The following is a 22,882-nucleotide window of genomic DNA, read 5'->3' as shown; positions in this document are numbered from 1 at the left end:
GCTTTTGTGACTCATTACTCTTGCCTTCTATGGTCTTGGCTGGCTGAGGACAAGGTCATCCTCGCAAGGCTCCTGAGCAATTTAAGTTTTCACACTTTGTCCTGGAGCATTTCCTTCTCCTTGGCATGGGCTTTAGGCTAGGTACAAATTGGGCCGAGGTTGCCAAATTCTCAGGCCCCACAATAAGCCCTCAAAATCCTGCTGTCTGTATCCAGGTTGATAAGCTATGTTTTCATAGTTTGCACCGTTTGGTTGCTGATCAGCACATACTTTTTCTTTCGCAGATCCACACACCTTTGAACGGCATTTCCATTTGGTCAACAAGGAAGACTTACAATCCGTTCTCAGGGTGGAGATCTTCGTGAACGAGGCCGACAATCAAGTTAGAGCTGCTCACAAGATCCTTGGGTATGATCTAACCCAAAAGTCGTTCCCAGCCCCGAAGTACGTGATTAGGGCTCGTGATCCTCGGCTTCGCCAAATTACTATGGTGGAGCACGGGTTCTTGTTTTCTAAAGGATCTTCCATCCCAGAGGGCGTCCCGTTGGCAGATTCTTCTTCATCCCATCAAGCCACGAAGGTCGAGGGAGAAAGTTTGGAAAAGGAGGGAGAAGTAGTTAATTTGGGTTCGTCCGGGGACGAATTTGGTGTATTCGACTAAGCCTATCTGTCTAAGGATCCCTCTAGTAACTTAGGTGATCCCCACTTATCTGAAGCAGATCTTATGTCTCCAAGGGCTAATATTCAAGCCAAGATGGGTTTCAAGAGGCAACCCTAAACTAACCTGTTTAATTTGCTTGAGGGCTAGCCGAGGAAGAACAAGCCGGGGAGATCACAGTCCAAGCCTCCTTCTCCCCCACCCAAGCTTCCTTCTCCCCCGCCTAAGTCTTTGCCTGCACAAACCGGGCCATCCCCCACTCTACCAATCTCGAACCTTCGGCCCAAGTCCACCAATCTGAAAAGGAAAAGGCCTTCCAAGGGCAAGGACACAGTGGATGGGGGGAGATCACATTCTTCCCAAGAGGTAGATGTGTTGGGAATTTAACCAAAATTCCAACCTGTGAGAAACAATAAAAATAGAGAAAACACACGCCAAAGAAAAATAATCACACGCACAAGACAGTATTTACGTGGTTCGGCAATTTGCCTACGTCCACGGAGTTGCAGGGATTTCACTATTATCAGGGAAAAAATACAAAGTGCGGCTACAGTATTTTTTTCTCTCTCCCTAAAAAACATAACTACAGTAGTAGTCTAAAAACCCTAATTATAAAAGCGGCCTTTTATATCCTACTTATAGGGTTACAATGGGCTAGGCCAAAAATAAACTAGGCTCCACAAAGCCCAACAAATCTCCCACTTGGAGACTAGTTCAATCATCAACATCAGCTGCTATCCTCCAAAAGCAATCCCTCATCCCTGCAACTCATCCTCTTGTCCTCAAGCTAGAAGGCCAACTGAAGCTGCACACAGCTTCAGTTTCTCAATAGTGACACCCTTAGTCAACATGTCTGCTGGGTTCTTAGATCCACAAATCTTCTCAAGTATTACCAGTTTATCTTCAACAAGGTAACGGATAAAGTGGTATTTCGTTTGTATATGCTTCAACTTTGAATGAAAAGCTGAATTTTTGGCAAGAAAGATTGCACTCTGACTGTCACTGTGTAGAATGCCCATCTCTTGCTTCTTACCCAATTCATCTAAGAAACCATGTAGCCAAATCATCTCCTTTCCAGTTTCAGTTGCTGCAACATACTCAGCTTCTGTAGTAGACAAAGTAACAATCTTTTGTAGATTTGAAGCCCATGATATAGCTGTACCACCCAGAGTAAATACAAACCCAGTAGTACTCTTTCTACTATCAATATCGCCAGCAAAATCAGCATCTACATAACCCTGCAGTTTCAAACTTGCACTTGTGAAGCAAAGACATGTATCTGATGAACCCTTCAGATATCTCAGAATCCACTTGACTGCCTCCCAATGCTGCTTTCCAGGCCTACTCATGAATCTGCTCACAACTCCCACTGCATGTGCAATGTCTGGCCTTGTACACACCATAGCATACATCAAGCTGCCAATAGCTGAGGCATAAGGCACCTTGCTCATATGGTCCCTTTCTTCTTCTGTCTTCGGTGACTGTTCTTTGCTCAGTTTGAAATGACTACCCAAGGGTGTGCTCACTGGTTTAGATTCATTCATGTTGAACCTGCTGAGAACTTTCTTCACATACTCTGACTGTGAAAGCTTCAATGTACCATTAGCCTTGTCTCTAATGATTCTCATACCAAGGATTTGCTTTGCAGCTCCCAAATCCTTCATTGCAAACTGTTTTGACAATTGCTTCTTCAGATTATTAATCTCCTCAATGCTAGACCCTGCAATGAGCATATCATCCACATACAACAGTAAAATGATATAAGAATTGTCAAAGAATTTAACATAGCAACAATGATCAGCTTCACATCTCTTGAACCCAATTTTATGCATAAAACTGTCAAATTTCTTGTACCACTGTCTAGGAGCTTGTTTTAGGCCATACAAGCTCTTTCTCAGTTTGCAGACTAGATTCTCTTGTCCCTGAACAATGAACCCTTCTAGCTGAATCATGTAAATGTCTTCCTCCAAGTCACCATGAAGGAATGCCGTCTTCACATCTAACTGCTCAAGATGTAAATTTTCTGCAGCCACCATTCCCAGCACCAGTCTAATTGTTGACATCTTCACAACTGGAGAAAATATCTCTGTGTAGTCAATGCCTTCCTTCTGCTGGAACCCTTTAACAACTAATCTGGCCTTGTAACGTTTGCTACCATCATGCTCATTCTTTATTCTGTATACCCACTTGTTGTGCAAAGCCTTCTTTCCTACTGGCAATTTAGTCAGTTCCCATGTCTGATTCCCCAACAAGGAATCCATCTCATCCTTCATGGCTAACTCCCACTTGCTTGAATTTTCATCTTGCAAGGCTTCATCATAACACTCTGGCTCACCACCATCAGTCAATAGTAGATAATTTAAAGCGGGTGAATAACGCTGTGGAGGTCTAATGTTTCTGGAAGATCTGCGGACTTCAGCTACAGGTGTACTCTGATCTACCTGTGAATCTACATTCTCCTTATTTTCTTCACCCCTTTTCTGGACAGTACTTTCAGTCAATCCATCTAAGTTGACAAACTCAGATTTCTTTTGATCTATCTCTGCAATATCTGAGACTACAGTTGACCTGTCCTTGTACATAACCTGTTCATTAAATATCACATTTCTACTTCTGATGATTTTCCTGTTTTGTTCATCCCAAAACCTATAGCCAAATTTCTCATCACCATAGCCAATGAAAAAACATATTTTAGACTTAGCATCAAGTTTACTACGAGCATCAGAATCAATATGAACATAAGAAACACAACCAAAAACTTTTAAATGGGAAAATTTTACCTCTTTACCGCTCCAAACCTCCTCAGGAAGTTTGAACTCCATGGGAACTGATGGCCCTCGGTTTATCAGGTAAGCTGCAGTGCTAATAGCATCAGCCCAGAAAGTTTTTGGTAGTCCAGCATGCAACCTCATACTCCTAGCACGCTCATTAAGAGTTCTGTTCATGCGCTCAGCCACACCATTCTGCTGTGGTGTCCCAGGAATGGTCTTTTCCATCCTAATTCCCTGTGCAGCACAATACTCACTGAACCCTCCATCTATGTACTCTCCTCCATTATCAGACCTCAAACATTTTAGTTTTAAACCTGTTTCTATCTCAACCATGGCCTTCCACTTCTTAAAAGTTTCAAATACATCAGATTTATTTTTCAGAAAATAAACCCATACCTTTCTGCTTGAATCATCAATGAAAGTGATGTAGTACCTGGAACCTCCAAGGGATGCAACCGGAGAAGGCCCCCACAAATCAGTGTGTACTAACTCCAATTTTTCTGCCTTCGGTGTCCTGCCAGTTTTCAAAAAACTCACCTTTTTCTGCTTTCCTAAGATGCAGCTTTCACACATGTCAAAATCAATGGACTTCAATTCTGGTAGTTTTCCTTTTGACAGCAGCATCTTCATCCCTTTCTCACTCATGTGACCAAGCCTGCGGTGCCATAGGCTTGTATCAGTACTTGCATCAGCAACTGCAATTGTGTCTCTTGGACTTGAGGTCATATAGAGAGTGCCAGTCTTCTTTCCACGAGCCAATACTCTAGCTCCCTTTGTAACCTTCCAAGTACCACCAACAAATAGTATTGCATGCCCTTCATCATCAAGTTGTCCAACAGAAATCAGATTCCTCCTTAGGTCAGGAATATGTCGAACCTTCTCCAGTAACCAAACAGACCCATTGGGTAACAATATCCGGACATCTCCCATACCCACAACATCCAGGGCTGAACCATCAGCCAAATACACCTTACCAAAATCACCTGCAGCATAGTTCTGTATGATTTCTCGGTGTGGAGTGGTATGAAACGAAGCTCCTGAATCCAAAACCCAATCATCAAGTGGACTGTCTACTGCAAGAAGTAATGCATCCTGTACCTCTTCTGTTACAGCATTAGCAGAATCATCTTCATTCTTCTTCTTAGGACTTTTGCATTGGTTCCTAAAGTGACCTGTTTTCCCACAATTCCAGCATTGTACTTGTTGGCCTGATCTAGATTTACTTCTGTTCTGATTAGTATTTCTGGATTTTGATCTGCCTCGATTTGAATTTCTGTTATTACCTCTGCCTCTTGTCTCAAGGTTTAGGGCAGAACCAGATCCTGAGGTTTCACCTGCATCTCTTCTGCGAATCTCCTCAGCCAGAATTAAATCTCGAATATCATTGTACTTGAGCTTTTCCTTTCCTGTAGAATTACTTACTGCCATCCTCATTGCCTCCCAACTGTTTGGCAAAGAAGCCAAGACGATCAGAGCACGAATCTCATCATCAAAATCAATTTCTACAGACGACAATTGATTTGTGATAGTATTAAATTCGTTCAGATGTTGTGCTACTGATGCATTCTCTGCCATCTTCAAATTGAACAGTTTCTTCATCAGATGCACCTTGTTGTTTGCTGACGGCTTTTCATACATACCAGACAAAGCCTTCATCAGATCTGCTGTGGTCTTCTCCTTTACAACATTATGTGCAACAGACCTAGACAGAGTTAACCTGATAACTCCTAGTACCTGTCTGTCAAGAAGAGCCCATTCATCAGCCTTCATCGCCTCAGGTTTTGTCCCCAAAAGAGGCAGATGCAATTTCCTTCCATAGAGATAATCTTCAATCTGCATCCTCCAATACGCGAAGTCTGTGCCATCAAACTTTTCTATTCCAGACGCCTTTCCTGCTTCCTCTGCCATTGCTCTCACTCAAACCTAACCCTAGGCTCTGATACCAGTTGTTGGGAATTTAACCAAAATTCCAACCTGTGAGAAACAATAAAAATAGAGAAAACACACGCCAAAGAAAAATAATCACACGCACAAGACAGTATTTACGTGGTTCGGCAATTTGCCTACGTCCACGGAGTTGCAGGGATTTCACTATTATCAGGGAAAAAATACAAAGTGCGGCTACAGTGTTTTTTTCTCTCTCCCTAAAAAACACAACAACAGTAGTAGTCTAAAAACCCTAATTATAAAAGCGGCCTTTTATATCCTACTTATAGGGTTATAATGGGCTAGGCCAAAAATAAACTAGGCTCCACAAAGCCCAACAAGATGAAGCCCGCCGACCTTTCAAGCAGTTGAGGATTTGTGGTCAGGACAAGGGGAAAAAGGTCGTTCAGCAATTTGAGCCCTAGGCCTGGCTACCCGCTGCCATGCTTTATGGGAAGCCTTTGATAGACGACGCCACCCTTAGGGACTTTCGAGGGGGCGAGGGGGCTCGTGTAGCTGATGCTCTGGAGAGGTCCCTGCTTCTTCCCACTAACATCACCAAGCTAGGGGACATAAGAAGGCAAGAAGTTGCTCATAACCTCAAGAGGTACCTGGGCATGGTAAGACTTCTAATACTTGTTCCTTTGTTTGAATTTTATTCCTCAGTATCCAACTTACAGTGTACTTGTTTTGGTTAGCAGGCTATCCAGGCCACTTTCAGGCTGGAAGAGGAGGCCGACAACTAGGATAAAGTTATGGGTCAAGAGCACGACAAATACTTGAATGCCACGAATACCCTCAAGAGATTTGAGGCTGGTCTCAAGAAGGAAAGGGAGGACTTGAAGGAGATGACGAAGGCCCGAGACAACGTGACATCTGACCTAGTCGGCATTATGAAACAGGCCGAAGACCAGACAGGGTGCTTGCGAGATGTTGAGGGTCAGCTGCAAGTTGCCAAAGAGCAAATCGCCAACCTAAAGCAAAAGTTAACTAAGGCAGTAGAGGCCCGAGGTGTCGCCGAGTACGCCAGGGACGAGGCCTTGAGGGCAAAAGAAGAAGTCGAGTTTGCGAGGATGGATGCTGAGCGCTCCAAAGAGCAAGCGGAGGAAGAGGCCTTTGCTGAGGGGGTAACCAAGACTGAGGCTGCCCTCAAGGCTCAAGTCCCTGAGGTATGCAGGCGCTACTGCTCCCAGACTTGGAGTGAGGCCCTCAACCAAGCAAGAGTCGAGGCCTCGTCCGAGCTCAGGAGGGCCAAGAGGGTGTACTACCCCCCCGTAGTTTGCGAGGCTTACTCCGTCACCTCTAAAGCAAGCTCAGCCTTACGATGATCCAATGTCAACTGAGAAGCCCACTGAGGAGACTGGGCGCCAAGAGGCGTTAGGGGACGAGGAAACTGGTAACCCAGCAGCGCCCCAGGACATGGTGAAGCTTCCCACTGACCCCCAGGTCACCCCTGCCGATAAGGAGTCCTCCGAAGTTGCACCTCCAAGCTAGGATCTCGAAGCACCAGATGAAGCTTTTCAACTGACCCCCAAGGACAAGCTTTCTATCGAGTTAAAGAGATGGGCAATTTCGTTGGGCCACCTTGCTATGTTGACTTGCGCCGCCCTTGTCTTCCTTCCTTTTTGCCTTGATTTATCACCGTATATTTCGTGTTGGTTTAAAACACTGTAATGTTATTTTTTAAGCTGAATGCATGGATCTTCTTTTCTTTTTACTTGGCGTCTATTGTCATTGCGATGAGTTTGGCTACTTATATAACCTGTGCTTTGATTATAAGCTTCATAATCTCTAAAACTCAACACGTTTTTCATTCTAAATTGGCAACCGAAAAATGTAAAGCCCCTAGCAATGGTTCCCACTTGGATTTTGATCGATAATTGAGCCACCTTAACACCACGACCTATTTTTGCTGGATTGAATGCTGAGGGAACGATTCCATAATATTGGTTCCACATCACATGAATGAGATACTGTAAACAGTAAAAAATGCTTAGGAAAGCCATTAGTTGCTGACTGTGCTAGGGGGTTAGGTTCGATGTGCCTCAGAATGCTTTAAGTGATGCTCATGGGCTTGTGTTTGTTCACTCCTTTACTGAATGTAGCCAGTCTCTCCAGGGGCCTGAGTCCGAGGACCATGCGAAACCTTGGCTCTGTCTGACACTTAGGCCCCTCTGTAAGTAACTAGCCTCCCCTTAGGTTTGAGTTCGAGGGTCATGCAAGACCTTGGCTCAGCTTAAGGCTTATGTTCTTCTGTAAGTAACTAGTTTTCTCATAGGTTTGAGTCTGAGGACCATGCAAGACCTTGGTTCAGTCTAGTATCCAAGTATTTTTGGAGTGGTTAGTTTTTCCATTAGCTTGAGTCCGAGGACCATGCAAGACCTTGGTTTAGTCTAACACTTATACTCTTCTGTAAGTAACTAGTTCTCCCATAGGTTTGAGTCCAAGGACCATGCAAGACCTTGGTTCAGTCTAATACCCAAGTATTTTTGGAGTGGTTAGTTTTCCCATAGGCTTGAGTCCGAGGACCATGCAAGATCTTGGTTTAGTCTAACGCTTATGTTCTTTTGTAAATAACTAGTTTTTCCAAAGGTTTGAGTCCGAGAACCATGTAAGACCTTGGTTCAATCTAGTTCCCAGGTATTTTTGGAGTGGTTAGTTTTCCCATAGGCTTAAGGCAAGAACCATGCAAGACTTTGGTTTAGTCTAATGCTTATGTTCTTCTGTAAGTAACTAGTTTTCCCATAGGTTTGAGTCCGAAGACCATGCAAGGCCTTGGTTCAGTCTAGTACCCAGGTATTTTTGGAATGGTTAGTTTTCCCATAGGCTTGAGTCCGAGGACCATGCAAGACCTTGGTTCAATCTAATGCTTATGCTCTTCTGCCTAAAGCGAAAGAATTGGTCCTCAGTGTTGGGAAGTTTATTTTTAGCGTGATGACGGCCTCGGCCTTGCTTCACCAGAAATGGGTTACTCCTCAGACTGGGCCCTTGGTCTCGCGCTGTCCTGGACAGGGGCGGCTCGGATTTCTATCCTCATGTGTGGCAGTAGCCCCTCGTTCACTCCAATTATTTGCCCTTTTTGATTACGAGGCGTCTTTTGACTATTCGAGTTGTGCGCCTGACGCTTCAGTGTGCGAGGCATGCCCTCATTAATATCCTTGTGGATTAATGCAGATCCAGTGGTTGGTGTCCTTTTTGGAGTTTGGTCAGGATTAATGTCGCTGATAATTCTTCCTTCGAATTTTGCATGGACCAATTCCCACCAACCTTCACCCTCTATATAAGTTCTTCTGGGGGAATCGTCCTTCCATACTTCACAAACCCTTTAATTGAACAGGAAACATGATCCTCCAACCCTCTAAGCCCCTTCAATAACCTTGCCAGGATTATGATCAGGGCTTGAAGGAATGGGACGGCCTTGGATGAGGGCAAGGGCAAGCAAGCCAAAGGTGCTCTTACCCTTAAATCAAGCAAAAATGGGGGTCCACATCCCTTAACTGAGAGCGGTTGTAATTCGCATCAAGCTTCCAGTGCAACAGGGCTTGGGCATCATTCTGATGGTAACGTGTCTGGCAATTAGGAGGGAGATCCATGAAGAACATAATGCTTTTCTCCAGTACGCGTCCGTGCCTGCCCTTCAAGCTGGTAGTGACCCGCGCCCAGCTCACCCGCCGATGGAGGCTCGCAAGATTACGTCACGTTCGGTTCCTGGGTGTTGCCGCCTCTAAAGTTTAACTATCATGAGGCTGGGGGAGCATTAAGGGAACATCATGGGGTAGGGCCATCAGGTGCTTTTGCATATGCTCCTCTCTTCTCGCCGGCACCACCCACACTAGCCCAGGGGTTATTGGTAGCCTTAAAACAAGCCTGCCTCAGCCTTCCTTCCTAGGGTTAGCTTTTGAACAGGCCCGTCTGGGCCTCCGTTTGTAAACTTGGCTTTAAAACAAGCCTGTCTGAGCCTCTGTTTGTATAATGTGTATATTTTTTTATTTAATAAAAAGGCTGCAATGTTTATTCACTTTTCTTTTTCTCTGAATCTTTTAGTTTTCTGCAATAATCATTTCTTGAGCGAATGCGTCGTTGTTTATTTGTTTGTTTTTTTTTTAAATGGGATTTAGGATTGGTGTCGCTGGTGATGACGAAAGACTACCTACCTTCTGTAAACTAGCAACCTAGGAACGATTGTCCATTGCGCTTGCTAGTGCACAAGTTCTCCCCACAGACGGCGCCAATTATAGGGACTAGGTTTGAGCACTTCTACTGTTGAGTGAGTGGACTCAAACCCAGCTAGCCCAGTACTATGAATTTGTAGAGAGCGGGTTCAAGAACTAGGCCCTAGAGAGCGGACAACGCCCTATGCAGTGTTTTCCACCATCGAATGCCGGCGAACCGAAACCATCCTCAAGAATATGTCCTCAGCTCGGTCCGAGGAGCTTGTTCGTCTCCCCCTTCCATGGGGATCCCTTACATTATATACCCCCTTTCAGTTGATCTTAACCTACATTTGTTGATCTTCCATGCCTTCCTCTGACAACCCGTCCTATCAGCCAACTTACTAGAACTCCCTGTGAGTTGCCACAACCGAGGCAGCACTGCTCCAGGGGTCATTTCCCATTAATGCTGCTTGAACATCAGTCATGCGCATTTATTATGGAAGTGACAATTCAACCCTGGCTTTGGTCCTCGGCCACTTTCCACGGCCGACATGTTGTACTCGGTCTTTCTCCTTAGATGCCCCGGAGGGCTGCTTTTGGTGACTCGTTACTCCTGCCTGCTATGGTCTTAGCTGGCCGAGGACAGGGTTGTCCTCGACAAGGCTCCTGGGCAATTTAGGTTTTCACACTTCGTCCTCGGGCACTTCCTTCTCCTTGGCTTGGACTTTGGGCCGGGTACAAATTGGGCCGGGGTTGCCAAATTCTCAGGCCCCACAGTAGTCATGTGTGCACTCTTGCACAAACGAAGTTGGGTATATGGTTATGGATCTAAGACCATGTTAGAGGCTCCAAAAAAAGAAGCATCATTATTTACTATTTAGAATAGTGCCATAAATAGAATTTTTGTGTGTCTAGCAACCTACAATTATGCTCATCTGATGTGCCATTAGGCATATATAACGTAGCCCCTTAGTTCCTTGACACTGCCATGTGTTCATCCTAACTGAGCCTAATTTTAGTGTGTGAACATGCTTTCACATACATTTGGTTTTTTGTAGGCCCGATAAGGTTTAAAATGGTTTGAGTACAATGGCAGCTTACCAACTTTGTGTTAAATCCATATTCATGGACGAAGGTAAATACAATATATTGACTATGACTGTGCTTGCAAGTTCGTTTTCCGTTTTCTGAGAGACGTTTTCAAATATACCTAGGTTGCTAGTGTAATATTTGTAGATTCTCCTGTAGGCGCTGGTTTCTCATATTCAAGGACATTGCCAGGGTCTCAGACCGGAGATACAAAATTTTCTGATTCGATTAATGAATTTTTGAGAAAGGTGCGGTATCATCTTCAATCACCTTCCAATTTACTCAAGTATTCACTAATTTTGTTTCGCTATCGAGTAACTTTGTAAAAAGAGAATAAGGTTTGATATATTGATATAACATTACCAACTTATCAATCCATTTTGCCCATAATTTGGCATTCTGGTTACGAATTTTTGTACACCTTGATGGTTGTGCATCTAATGAGGGTGCTATTAGATGCACAACTATATCTCAGTTTCCATTGTTAGTTATAAATTCTCCTCTCTTTTTTTGAGAAATTATAAAGTCTCATTAACGTCACTATTTTGGCCTTGTTAAACAGTGGTTGCTTAGTCATACCAGATTCATTGCTAATCCACTTTATATCGCTGGTGACTCATATTCTGGCATGGTTGTTCCAATCATTGTTCAAAAAATATCAGAAGGTAATGATAAACATATCTTTTTGAGCACTTCCAAAGCTTCTCTTGATTACAAAATTCATTTAGTTACGATGCTGCAGGTATTGAAGCTAGGGACAAACCACTATGAACGGAATTAGACCCCTTAAACACACAGATTGCGTAGCCTAGATTAATTAGCCAAGTTGTTACTTAGTCAGATTAAGCAATTCTAGGTTATTTGCTTGGTAATCCAGCGACAGACAAAAAATTTGATGTCAATTCAAGAGTTCCATTTGCTCATTGTATGGAAATTATTCCTGATGAGCTTTACGAGGTTATTTGGTAACATTTCTTCTGGTAGATTTCCTAATTTATACAGAAATTCATCACTAACAACCTATTAGCCTTGATTGTCAACACTGTCTTAATTCTGCATTAAAAGTGAACATCTTTGTTCGATTTTTTGTAGAGTGCTAAAAGATTGCAATGGTGAATATGTAGATGTAGACTCCAGCAACATACAGTGTGCAAATGATCTTCAAGCTATCTCAAACGTCAGTAGGCCCTCTGTCTTTTCCAATTTAACACAGACTATTCATTTTAATCTTATATTCTTTTTGCATTATTGATTAGATTACTATCTTGTTTATAAAGTGCACTGAAGGGATACAACAAACGCTCGTCACTACGCCTAAGTGCCCTTCCAGCTTTAGGGGATTACTTATAAGAAGGCCTGGAGACCCCAATCCCTCACGTTGTAGTGTAAATCCTTCACCCCCCCCCCCCCCCCCCTTCTCTTACTGCAAGTTCGTTTCATGGATGTGATGAAGTCCGAATTACTGACTACCTTATATTATAGAACTACAATAATTATGGGCAAATAACGCTACTGTCCAGAAAGCACTTCATGTCAGAAGGGTAAGAGAAGCTCTCTAGAAATTAACATTGACGTAGAGTACTGTTGCTAGCTAAAGAAAATAAAAATAACAAACAAACAAAATCTAAATAAGATTCAACCTTCAAATAATTTGTATGATGAACAGGGAACAATTAGATGGTGGATAAGATGTAACACAGACTTACCTTACAAGAGGGATGTTAAAGAGTACAATAAGCTATCATTTTTATGTCAACTGCAAAGGTTATCGAGCTCTGATATACAGGTTTGATAGCAGACTTCTTTGATCAAGTTGGAGGGTAGGCCTATCCTATGTTTATTATGATGTATTTTACTATGTTGAGTTCTATTTCAAGTTTTGATTGTTTGGATTTTTATGCAGATTCACAAGGGGATTCTCAAACCACCTCACATATGCTACTGTAAAGGCATGAGTGCTATTGCTATTCAACCATAATTGTTTTGCAAGTGAAAGTGAGGGGAATTTTAATTAGTATGACTTTTGCAGGGAGGGGGTCACACAGCTCCAGATGACATGCCTAAGGAATGCTATAACATGTTCAAAAGGTGGATCTCTCATGAACCACTTTAATCACTCTCTAATTCCAGCTCCAGATAGCAGATACACTAGCAGTTGCTATTTGCTAATAAATGCCAGTTATAATAAGGCCATGATGTGCTAGATTGAGATCCGGTGGGTATTGCATAATGCAATGTACAATAGCCCGGATCCAAATCCACCTTTTGTAAAAGTGTATGGAGTGCACGAACAGTTGGGATCCTTAATACACACAAAAAGAGAGTTGATCTGTGGCATCCTTAATTTAGGCTTGAATCAACGACAGTTGATATGTCTAGATTCAAGCTACAATCAAGGATTGCTTTTGATTAAAGTTTGTGCCTTTGTGTTAGAAGTTAAAACATCTTTCCCTCTTCCTTATGTGTGTGTTTCTCCAAAAAAAAATATATATATATATATATCTTTTAGGCGAAACCAATGATTAACTAAATACAAGTATAAGAGCATCTGTATCAGGTGTGGTAAATGTGCCAAATGCCAAATATTTGGCACATTTACCACACCAAACAAAAAAAAGAAGCTTTATGAGATGAGGCAAATCTTAAAACTTATACCACATTGCTACAGTACCGTTGCAAATTTGCAACGGTACGGATTCGCAAGACAGAGCCTCACACACATGTATACTTAATTAGACAAAAATAGAATTTCTATATTATAAAAAAAATAAATATAAAAAAACTAAATACAATGCTAAAACTACAGGGAAAATATATATATCAGGAAAAACGTGTGTCACTAACAAGTTCAAACCCCCCACCCCCCGCCCTCTCTCCCAAAAAAAGAAAAAGGACTAACAAAGTGCACTTCGATTGCAAAACATATCATTATCCCAAGAATTAAAATTAAAAGCTTGATACATATTTGTGTTTGGCATGACACTTTGATTGTTTAGTATTTTTTGTTTTGTTTTGTTGAGAATTTGATTGTCATTTGAGAGATAAAGTTAAATATTTGGGATTTGGGCGTTATCTAACTCCAGGTAAAGGATTGCATGAACTTTTTTCTTTAATTTTGAATTTGTGTGTGAGTGTGTGTTTTTCTTTTCACAACACTACTCAGTCTTTTAGTTAGAAGGATGCGAAGCATATAATAAAATAACAAATATGAATTTTTTAACCTTCTTGATTCACATTATTTCCTTCATAGCTTGAATATTCACCTAATAAAGATAATAATTTTTGTCAATCATGCTCTTTTTAATTAAACATTTGGATTAATATAAATAATGCATTCACTGTCTATGGATTTAAGAATTGGGAAATAAAGTGGATAGAAAATTTTGATTTTTTTTAATAATAATATAGCTAATTATCCTAGTTCTCTTCGCACAAATGTTGAGTTGCTAAGATATTATGCAAGGACTTTATGTCATTCATCTTATTTTATCCACTAAAGCACTTATCCAAAATTTCCAAGATGATACATTGATACACGATACTTTACTTTGACATTATGAAATTTATTTTGTAAGGCTAGCAATATCTATGAATGCTTATTATGTTGAGAGACGAGACCAAACTTGTCGTCAACAAGATGACTTTATAATTGAGTATGTGTTGAGTTGATTATACTTAACACAACTTTCAATTACAATAATAAAACTATCAATTTGGTGAATATTTTTTAGTCATGTATATTGTAAAAACTAGAATTCAAAACAAAATAGAAGATGCGTATCTAATAGAGTCTTTGAGTTGTATATTGAAAGGAAAATTATTGCACCTTCAAAAAAAAAAAAAAGGAAAATTATTGTGAAATTTCGTATAGAATCCGTCTAGATGAATTTTGGTGTTTAAATTTTGGTATGTAAAAAGCTTAGAGTTTAATTTCGATAGACCACAAATGATTGAGTTGAAATCAATTAAGAAATTGTCATTTTCCATCCTTATTATTGACAAAAAAATTTATTAGCACTAATCAAATCATGATGTATTAGCAATTGTGAAAATGTTTCATTCATTTCCTTTACATTCAACTCGATCTCACAATCTATCCAAAAAAAAAAAAACTCTCACAAGATGTTATTTTTCCTTCAACTTATTTTCTTTCAAACATCAAAACAAGAGAAATAAATATTTTATTCTTTTCTATTCTTTCCTATTTGATTTTACTCATTCCATTTCATTTTTATGAACTCCTAAACATGGGCTAAATGAGAATACAAATCCACAGTGGATTTGAATTAGGAAAATGACACTCCTTCAAGATTCTAAATGTGACAAATAAATTCATGCCACAAGATATTTACTTTTTCAATAAATGACACTCCCTCAAGATTTTATAAAATAGTTACTCTAATTTTTTTTTCTTTTGGATCAATAAACTCTATAGTCAAAAGCTACTACAAATTCTCTTATATAAATAAAATTCTACCTAATTGTCGAATTACTAACAACAACAAAAATCCAATCTACTTGCAACCTCAAAAGATATATTTAAAAAAGAAAAATTATATTTGAGAACCAAAATTTAAAAACAAAAAGTAATTTTGGTAGAGAAAATTTTTTGATAACACAAAAAAAAAAAAAAAAAAAAAACAATCAAACAAACAAACAAACAAAATTGATCACTATCATTATGATAAGAAAAAATCTAACTTTAAAAGATGAGTGATTATTTTTCTCAAAAAAAAAAAAAAAAAGATAAGTAATTAAAGTTTGTCTACAAATTTGGTTAAAATTAGGCTTCAATCTATATGACTCACTTAAAATAATTACATATATGCATGTTTATATATCCTCCTATTGAGTTTAATATATATATATATATATATATGTAGGGTATATTTTAGTAGCCCAAGCCCAAAAGGTTTGGATTATGAGCCCAATGAACCTAGAATAATGAATTTGTAGAGAATGGGTGAAAGAGCTAGGCTGATTGTGGACTAAGCAATTGTTAACTACGGTGCTAAGAAGGAATTGATAAAAAAACACACTTCAAAGTCTTTCAATTTGATGTCCAAAGAGGAATATTATTAATAGAAAATCAATACAACTCTCCAAAAGTCCCCTTCTTCTCTAGAAGCTTTTTCTTTATATAACATCCTCCCTCATCATCTTCACCGTCCACTTGTTCTTCATCTAAATGTCCACTTGAATATGTGTCACGTCAGATTTCTTCCTTAGCTTTTTGTGAGTGGTGGTAGCTAGATTGACACTGTTCAGGGGTCTTCTCCACATTAATGCGGTCAGAAAATCAGATACAGTACATTTAATGTAGTGGTGACAGCTTTTCCTTTTAGATATTTCTCCATTTTTCTTATCTCCAAGCATGCCCAAAGCTTATCCAGATCGCTAAAGTCATTAGTAAGATTATTCGAACCCCCCAGATATTTGCTTGACCAAGAATCTTTACATCTGAGGAGAATGATCTCTTCGAAACACTGGTGCTCTCTTTGGATTGATCTTCTTCACTCCCATGTATCTTTCTTTCATGCAGACTACTCCTTAACAATTTTCGTCTCTTCGGGCACACAGTAACTTTCAAATAGGGTTTTGGGCTCAATATATAAGCTTGAGTTTTTACCCCCCACAATATATATATATAATAAGAAGAGGAGAGAATAATTTAGTTACTGCTTACAAACTCGAAAAACCTTAAAGGGCCATTTGGTATGACATTTTAAGTACTACCTCTGTCCCAATTTGTTTGTGCTCTATTCTATTTTGAGATATCCCAAAATATTATCATGTTTCTAAAAATAAAAATTATTAGTTTACTAATGTTCTTATTATACCCCTACTTTATTTTCAAATATATTTGAAAAGAAAGCTAACTAATATTTTTTTTTTTAAAATCAATTTAATTTGAGTACGTTTTTAGTTGTCTCATTAAGAATAACTTTTTTTAAAAACTGATAAATTTATTTAAGGGTAGTTTTGTAAACTTATACATTTTTGTAAGATAAACAAAACAATAAATGATATTTCCTTAAAAAGTTTGACTTTTCAAACAGAACAAACAAATTAAAACTGAGACATTATACATATTTTTACATACTTTTTCACCCATTTATTTTCAAAAATTATAAACAATGTTANACAGATGTGGCAAAATTTTTAATCTTTTTATATTCTCTTTTCTCTCTCCTCTCTCTTCATTTTTTTCTTTTCTCTTCTCTCTCCACACCGGCTCCCTCTCTCACATCAGACCCAGCTCTTCCCTTCTCTCTCACTCACCGGCTCGCCATCGTCACTCCGATTCGATCGCCACTTCGATCGGATCATCGGTCTCGTCGTCACTCCGATTCGATCGCCACTTCGATCGGATCATCGGTCTCCATCGTCACTCCGATCGGCGAATCATCGGTCTTCTTTCATTGCCATCGTCATTCCGATCGGATCGCCACTCCGATCGGATCATCGCCGTTGGAGGCTCAAGCGGCATGGGCGACGCCACTCCGATCATCGCCATCGTCATCGCCGCTCCGATCTCACCGATCGCTCTCTCTCTCTTTTTGTCTGTTGGTTGTTTTGATTGTTGGTGGTTGGCTGAATCTGAAGTTTGATGGTGGTAGGCTGATCGGATTGTGGGTGTGAGATTTGGGATGGGTATGAGATTTTGGTTGATGGTTTTTTCTGGTGTAGGGGCTGATATTGGTTGTAGTGTTTGCTTGAGTTTTTTTTTTTTTGGTAGCAAGTGGCTGATATTGGTGGTCGGTGGTTGATCTGTGGGTTTGGCCGGTGGTTGTGGGCTGTGGTAGTTGAGCTGCGGTGTGGGTTGTAGGTGCTGTTGTTGATAATAATGAATTAGGAAATAATATATTATTTTAATGTGAAGGAAATATTATTTTAATGTATATGATTGAATTATAAAACATCTGATAAATGAGATGTTGTAAAATGATGTGGTAAAATAATAAAGTAGGTGTTTGATGTGGTAAAATGGCAAAAATTTTGCAACATCTGATAAAGATGCTCTAAGTGCTTGTGGGGTGTAGGAGATAAGAGCCGGGGTTTAAGTTTTCAAGACAGAGCCTCACACACATGTATACTTAAATTAGACAAAAATAGAATTTCTATATTATAAAAAAATAAATAAAATAAAAAACTAAATACAATGCTAAAACTACAGGGAAAATATATATATCAGGAAAAACGTGTGTCACTAACAAGTTCAAACCCCCCACCCCCCGCCCCTCTCTCCCAAAAAAAGAAAAAGGACTAACAAAGTGCACTTCGATTGCAAAACATATCATTATCCCAAGAATTAAAATTAAAAGCTTGATACATATTTGTGTTTGGCATGACACTTTGATTGTTTAGTATTTTTTGTTTTGTTTTGTTGAGAATTTGATTGTCATTTGAGAGATAAAGTTAAATATTTGGGATTTGGGCGTTATCTAACTCCAGGTAAAGGATTGCATGAACTTTTTTCTTTAATTTTGAATTTGTGTGTGAGTGTGTGTTTTTCTTTTCACAACACTACTCAGTCTTTTAGTTAGAAGGATGCGAAGCATATAATAAAATAACAAATATGAATTTTTTAACCTTCTTGATTCACATTATTTCCTTCATAGCTTGAATATTCACCTAATAAAGATAATAATTTTTGTCAATCATGCTCTTTTTAATTAAACATTTGGATTAATATAAATAATGCATTCACTGTCTATGGATTTAAGAATTGGGAAATAAAGTGGATAGAAAATTTTGATTTTTTTTAATAATAATATAGCTAATTATCCTAGTTCTCTTCGCACAAATGTTGAGTTGCTAAGATATTATGCAAGGACTTTATGTCATTCATCTTATTTTATCCACTAAAGCACTTATCCAAAATTTCCAAGATGATACATTGATACACGATACTTTACTTTGACATTATGAAATTTATTTTGTAAGGCTAGCAATATCTATGAATGCTTATTATGTTGAGAGACGAGACCAAACTTGTCGTCAACAAGATGACTTTATAATTGAGTATGTGTTGAGTTGATTATACTTAACACAACTTTCAATTACAATAATAAAACTATCAATTTGGTGAATATTTTTTAGTCATGTATATTGTAAAAACTAGAATTCAAAACAAAATAGAAGATGCGTATCTAATAGAGTCTTTGAGTTGTATATTGAAAGGAAAATTATTGCACCTTCAAAAAAAAAAAAAAAGGAAAATTATTGTGAAATTTCGTATAGAATCCGTCTAGATGAATTTTGGTGTTTAAATTTTGGTATGTAAAAAGCTTAGAGTTTAATTTCGATAGACCACAAATGATTGAGTTGAAATCAATTAAGAAATTGTCATTTTCCATCCTTATTATTGACAAAAAAATTTATTAGCACTAATCAAATCATGATGTATTAGCAATTGTGAAAATGTTTCATTCATTTCCTTTACATTCAACTCGATCTCACAATCTATCCAAAAAAAAAAAAACTCTCACAAGATGTTATTTTTCCTTCAACTTATTTTCTTTCAAACATCAAAACAAGAGAAATAAATATTTTATTCTTTTCTATTCTTTCCTATTTGATTTTACTCATTCCATTTCATTTTTATGAACTCCTAAACATGGGCTAAATGAGAATACAAATCCACAGTGGATTTGAATTAGGAAAATGACACTCCTTCAAGATTCTAAATGTGACAAATAAATTCATGCCACAAGATATTTACTTTTTCAATAAATGACACTCCCTCAAGATTTTATAAAATAGTTACTCTAATTTTTTTTTCTTTTGGATCAATAAACTCTATAGTCAAAAGCTACTACAAATTCTCTTATATAAATAAAATTCTACCTAATTGTCGAATTACTAACAACAACAAAAATCCAATCTACTTGCAACCTCAAAAGATATATTTAAAAAAGAAAAATTATATTTGAGAACCAAAATTTAAAAACAAAAAGTAATTTTGGTAGAGAAAATTTTTTGATAACACAAAAAAAAAAAAAAAAAAAAAAAAACACAACAAACAAACAAACAAAATTGATCACTATCATTATGATAAGAAAAAATCTAACTTTAAAAGATGAGTGATTATTTTTCTCAAAAAAAAAAAAAAAAAGATAAGTAATTAAAGTTTGTCTACAAATTTGGTTAAAATTAGGCTTCAATCTATATGACTCACTTAAAATAATTACATATATGCATGTTTATATATCCTCCTATTGAGTTTATATATATATATATATATATATATGTAGGGTATATTTTAGTAGCCCAAGCCCAAAAGGTTTGGATTATGAGCCCAATGAACCTAGAATAATGAATTTGTAGAGAATGGGTGAAAGAGCTAGGCTGATTGTGGACTAAGCAATTGTTAACTACGGTGCTAAGAAGGAATTGATAAAAAAACACACTTCAAAGTCTTTCAATTTGATGTCCAAAGAGGAATATTATTAATAGAAAATCAATACAACTCTCCAAAAGTCCCCTTCTTCTCTAGAAGCTTTTTCTTTATATAACATCCTCCCTCATCATCTTCACCGTCCACTTGTTCTTCATCTAAATGTCCACTTGAATATGTGTCACGTCAGATTTCTTCCTTAGCTTTTTGTGAGTGGTGGTAGCTAGATTGACACTGTTCAGGGGTCTTCTCCACATTAATGCGGTCAGAAAATCAGATACAGTACATTTAATGTAGTGGTGACAGCTTTTCCTTTTAGATATTTCTCCATTTTTCTTATCTCCAAGCATGCCCAAAGCTTATCCAGATCGCTAAAGTCATTAGTAAAATTATTCGAACCCCCCAGATATTTGCTTGACCAAGAATCTTTACATCTGAGGAGAATGATCTCTTCGAAACACTGGTGCTCTCTTTGGATTGATCTTCTTCACTCCCATGTATCTTTCTTTCATGCAGACTACTCCTTAACAATTTTCGTCTCTTCGGGCACACAGTAACTTTCAAATAGGGTTTTGGCTCAATATATAAGCTTGAGTTTTTACCCCCCACAATATATATATATAATAAGAAGAGGAGAGAATAATTTAGTTACTGCTTACAAACTCGAAAAACCTTAAAGGGCCTTGGTATGACATTTTAAGTACTACCTCTGTCCCAATTTGTTTGTGCTCTATTCTATTTTGAGATATCCCAAAATATTATCATGTTTCTAAAAATAAAAATTATTAGTTTACTAATGTTCTTATTATACCCCTACTTTATTTTCAAATATATTTGAAAAGAAAGCTAACTAATATTTTTTTTTAAAATCAATTTAATTGAGTACGTTTTTAGTTGTCTCATTAAGAATAATTTTTTTAAAAACTGATAATTTATTTAAATTTTCAAAAATTATAAACAATGTTACTAAAACAATTTTAGCTAACGGCCCTAAATTTTCAGAAAAACGAAAACTGAGAACACCATCGACCGTTGTATGCAAATGCAATTACCAAACTGAAGGGCATTCCCAAACGCAAACAACCTTGGTATTTCCACTGAACTGAAATTTTGTCTCCCTCAATATTCTAAACCAATGAACCGTGAACAAAAACGACGCAGATTCAATGAAGCCCTTGTCAACATGCTTTATCCGCAACCTCCACCTTCTCCGCCAGTAATCTCTCTCTCTCTCTCTCTCTCTCTCTCTCTCTCTTTATTTTATACAAATTACAATGTGCTGTAATGTGGATTGTAATTGTGTGACATTACAGCCAGAAGAGGAGGAGGAAAAGCCAGTGAAGCTATTAGAAGAAGAGTTTGCTGTGGATCTTAGTTCAGGTTTCAATATCTATATAATAATAATTATTATTATCATTCTCTTTTTCAATTTCTTTTTAGAATAAGAAAAATTGATTCTTGATTGATGATTTGACGATTGGATAAAATTCAGATGATTTGGAAAAGAGTGGTTGCTCTACAAGTGATGATAATGATGATAGCGAGTCTGGGACACAGAAGCTGACGAGGGCACAGAGGAAGAGGCTTCGCAAGAAGATGCTCAAGGAGGACGCTTCTCGCCGCGGAAAAATGATTGGGCCGTTGTTACCTTCAACAAAGGAAGTTGGTGATGATGGTTGTACCGGTGGTGTTCGACAAAATGCCGCTGTGAATGTTGATGCTGCAAGTGATGAGTCAGGTGAGATTCTCAAACGCTAACCAAAAATGATGAGGAGAGCAGCACATTGTAATTTGTACTGTATATATAGAATGTTGACAGTAATGGTAAGGTTGATTTTTGCATTTGTTTAGCAGAGCAACCAGCTTGTGCTAACCAGAAGAAACGAAAGCACAGAAGGATGGCTAAGAGGCTTGCAAAGGAAAGGTGCAAAATAGCTGATGTGGAGCATTGCGATCCAAAATAATAACCCTTCTGCAAAAGATTGGGGATTTTACTTGAAAACATGTGCTCGATGTTGAATTTTCTCCTTTGAAGTGTTGGAGATTAAGATTCCTAGCTAGTGTCTCAAAGCAGATTCTTATTGTATATGATCTGATAAGTGGATTCATTACACATGTTGGAATTGTCGATGATGAAGAAATATGTTAGATTAGATCCATTGGAAGTAGCAGGATGAATCTAGTACCAATCCTGATTGAAAGGTTGAAAAGGAAATCCTAGTGTGGGACCCTGTCAATTGCCCTTGTGGACCGCTGCATCATTTGCTGTAAAATGGAGAGAGATTATACAGTAAAATTAGGATTTAGAGTTATCATATTTGGAGAGACTGGAATGAAAGAAATCATGATGGGAAAGTCAAAGATGAATTGCAGATTATAAAGTCTATTAAAGGTGATGTAAGGGGCAGAATAGTTAACGGAGTCATGATGAAGAACTCAATCTTGAAGAATAACTTATACTGCATTTGGAGACCACAATGCCCTGTTTTCAAAATTTGAGTCCCCACTCACACTGTTGCTATTCTGTTTGTAGTTTGTTGTGTAATCTGTACTTTCAATCTTTGAAATGCCTTTTTTTTTACCCCTGAACTGATGAAAGGTCTTATTTATCAGGAGAGGATTATGAATCAACTTCTTGAGTATAAAGATTTGATCACTATTCACGAATTAAAAAAGAGAAGAAAAGAAAAGGCTTTTATGTTTATATGTACCAGCGCTATATTGTAATTGTATACGTATCAGAGAAGCAGTTTTTGTTGTGGAGTACTCTCACAGTATCTGTCTCTGATGCCTCACCTGAATCAACTCTAGTGTGAAAATTTCACTGTTTCTGATTTTGAGCCTCACCCACGACTAGAGAAAAAAAAATCAATTTTTACTTAAA

At 38.2% G+C, this 22,882-nt stretch overlaps 1 protein-coding gene and 1 pseudogene across 2 annotated transcripts; both read left to right on the top strand.

Annotated features, from left to right (window-relative positions):
- The first annotated feature begins 6,110 nt into the window (after positions 1–6,110).
- Positions 6,111–12,711, top strand: LOC111989301 (serine carboxypeptidase-like 17; annotated as a pseudogene).
- Positions 12,712–20,996: 8,285 nt separating this feature from the next.
- LOC111989276 (uncharacterized) lies at positions 20,997–22,654 on the top strand. Of its 2 annotated transcripts, none has more exons than XM_024021059.2 (4): positions 20,997–21,214; positions 21,312–21,378; positions 21,491–21,736; positions 21,853–22,654. In XM_024021059.2, the coding sequence occupies exons 1-4, from the start codon at positions 21,134–21,136 to the stop codon at positions 21,960–21,962; spliced, it is 504 nt and encodes a 167-aa protein (XP_023876827.1). In that variant the 5' UTR covers positions 20,997–21,133; the 3' UTR covers positions 21,963–22,654. The 2 variants fall into 2 exon arrangements, with proteins under 2 accessions (XP_023876827.1, XP_023876826.1); XM_024021058.2 differs by having other exon boundaries at positions 21,850–22,654.
- The last annotated feature ends 228 nt before the right edge of the window (positions 22,655–22,882 follow it).

The sequence above is a fragment of the Quercus suber genome, unplaced genomic scaffold (assembly GCF_002906115.3).
Source record: "Quercus suber isolate HL8 unplaced genomic scaffold, Cork oak 2.0 scaffold_192, whole genome shotgun sequence".
NCBI lineage: Eukaryota > Viridiplantae > Streptophyta > Magnoliopsida > Fagales > Fagaceae > Quercus > Quercus suber.
The sequence above is the reverse complement of the archived record's forward strand: the minus strand, read 5'-3'. Positions and strand labels throughout refer to the sequence as shown.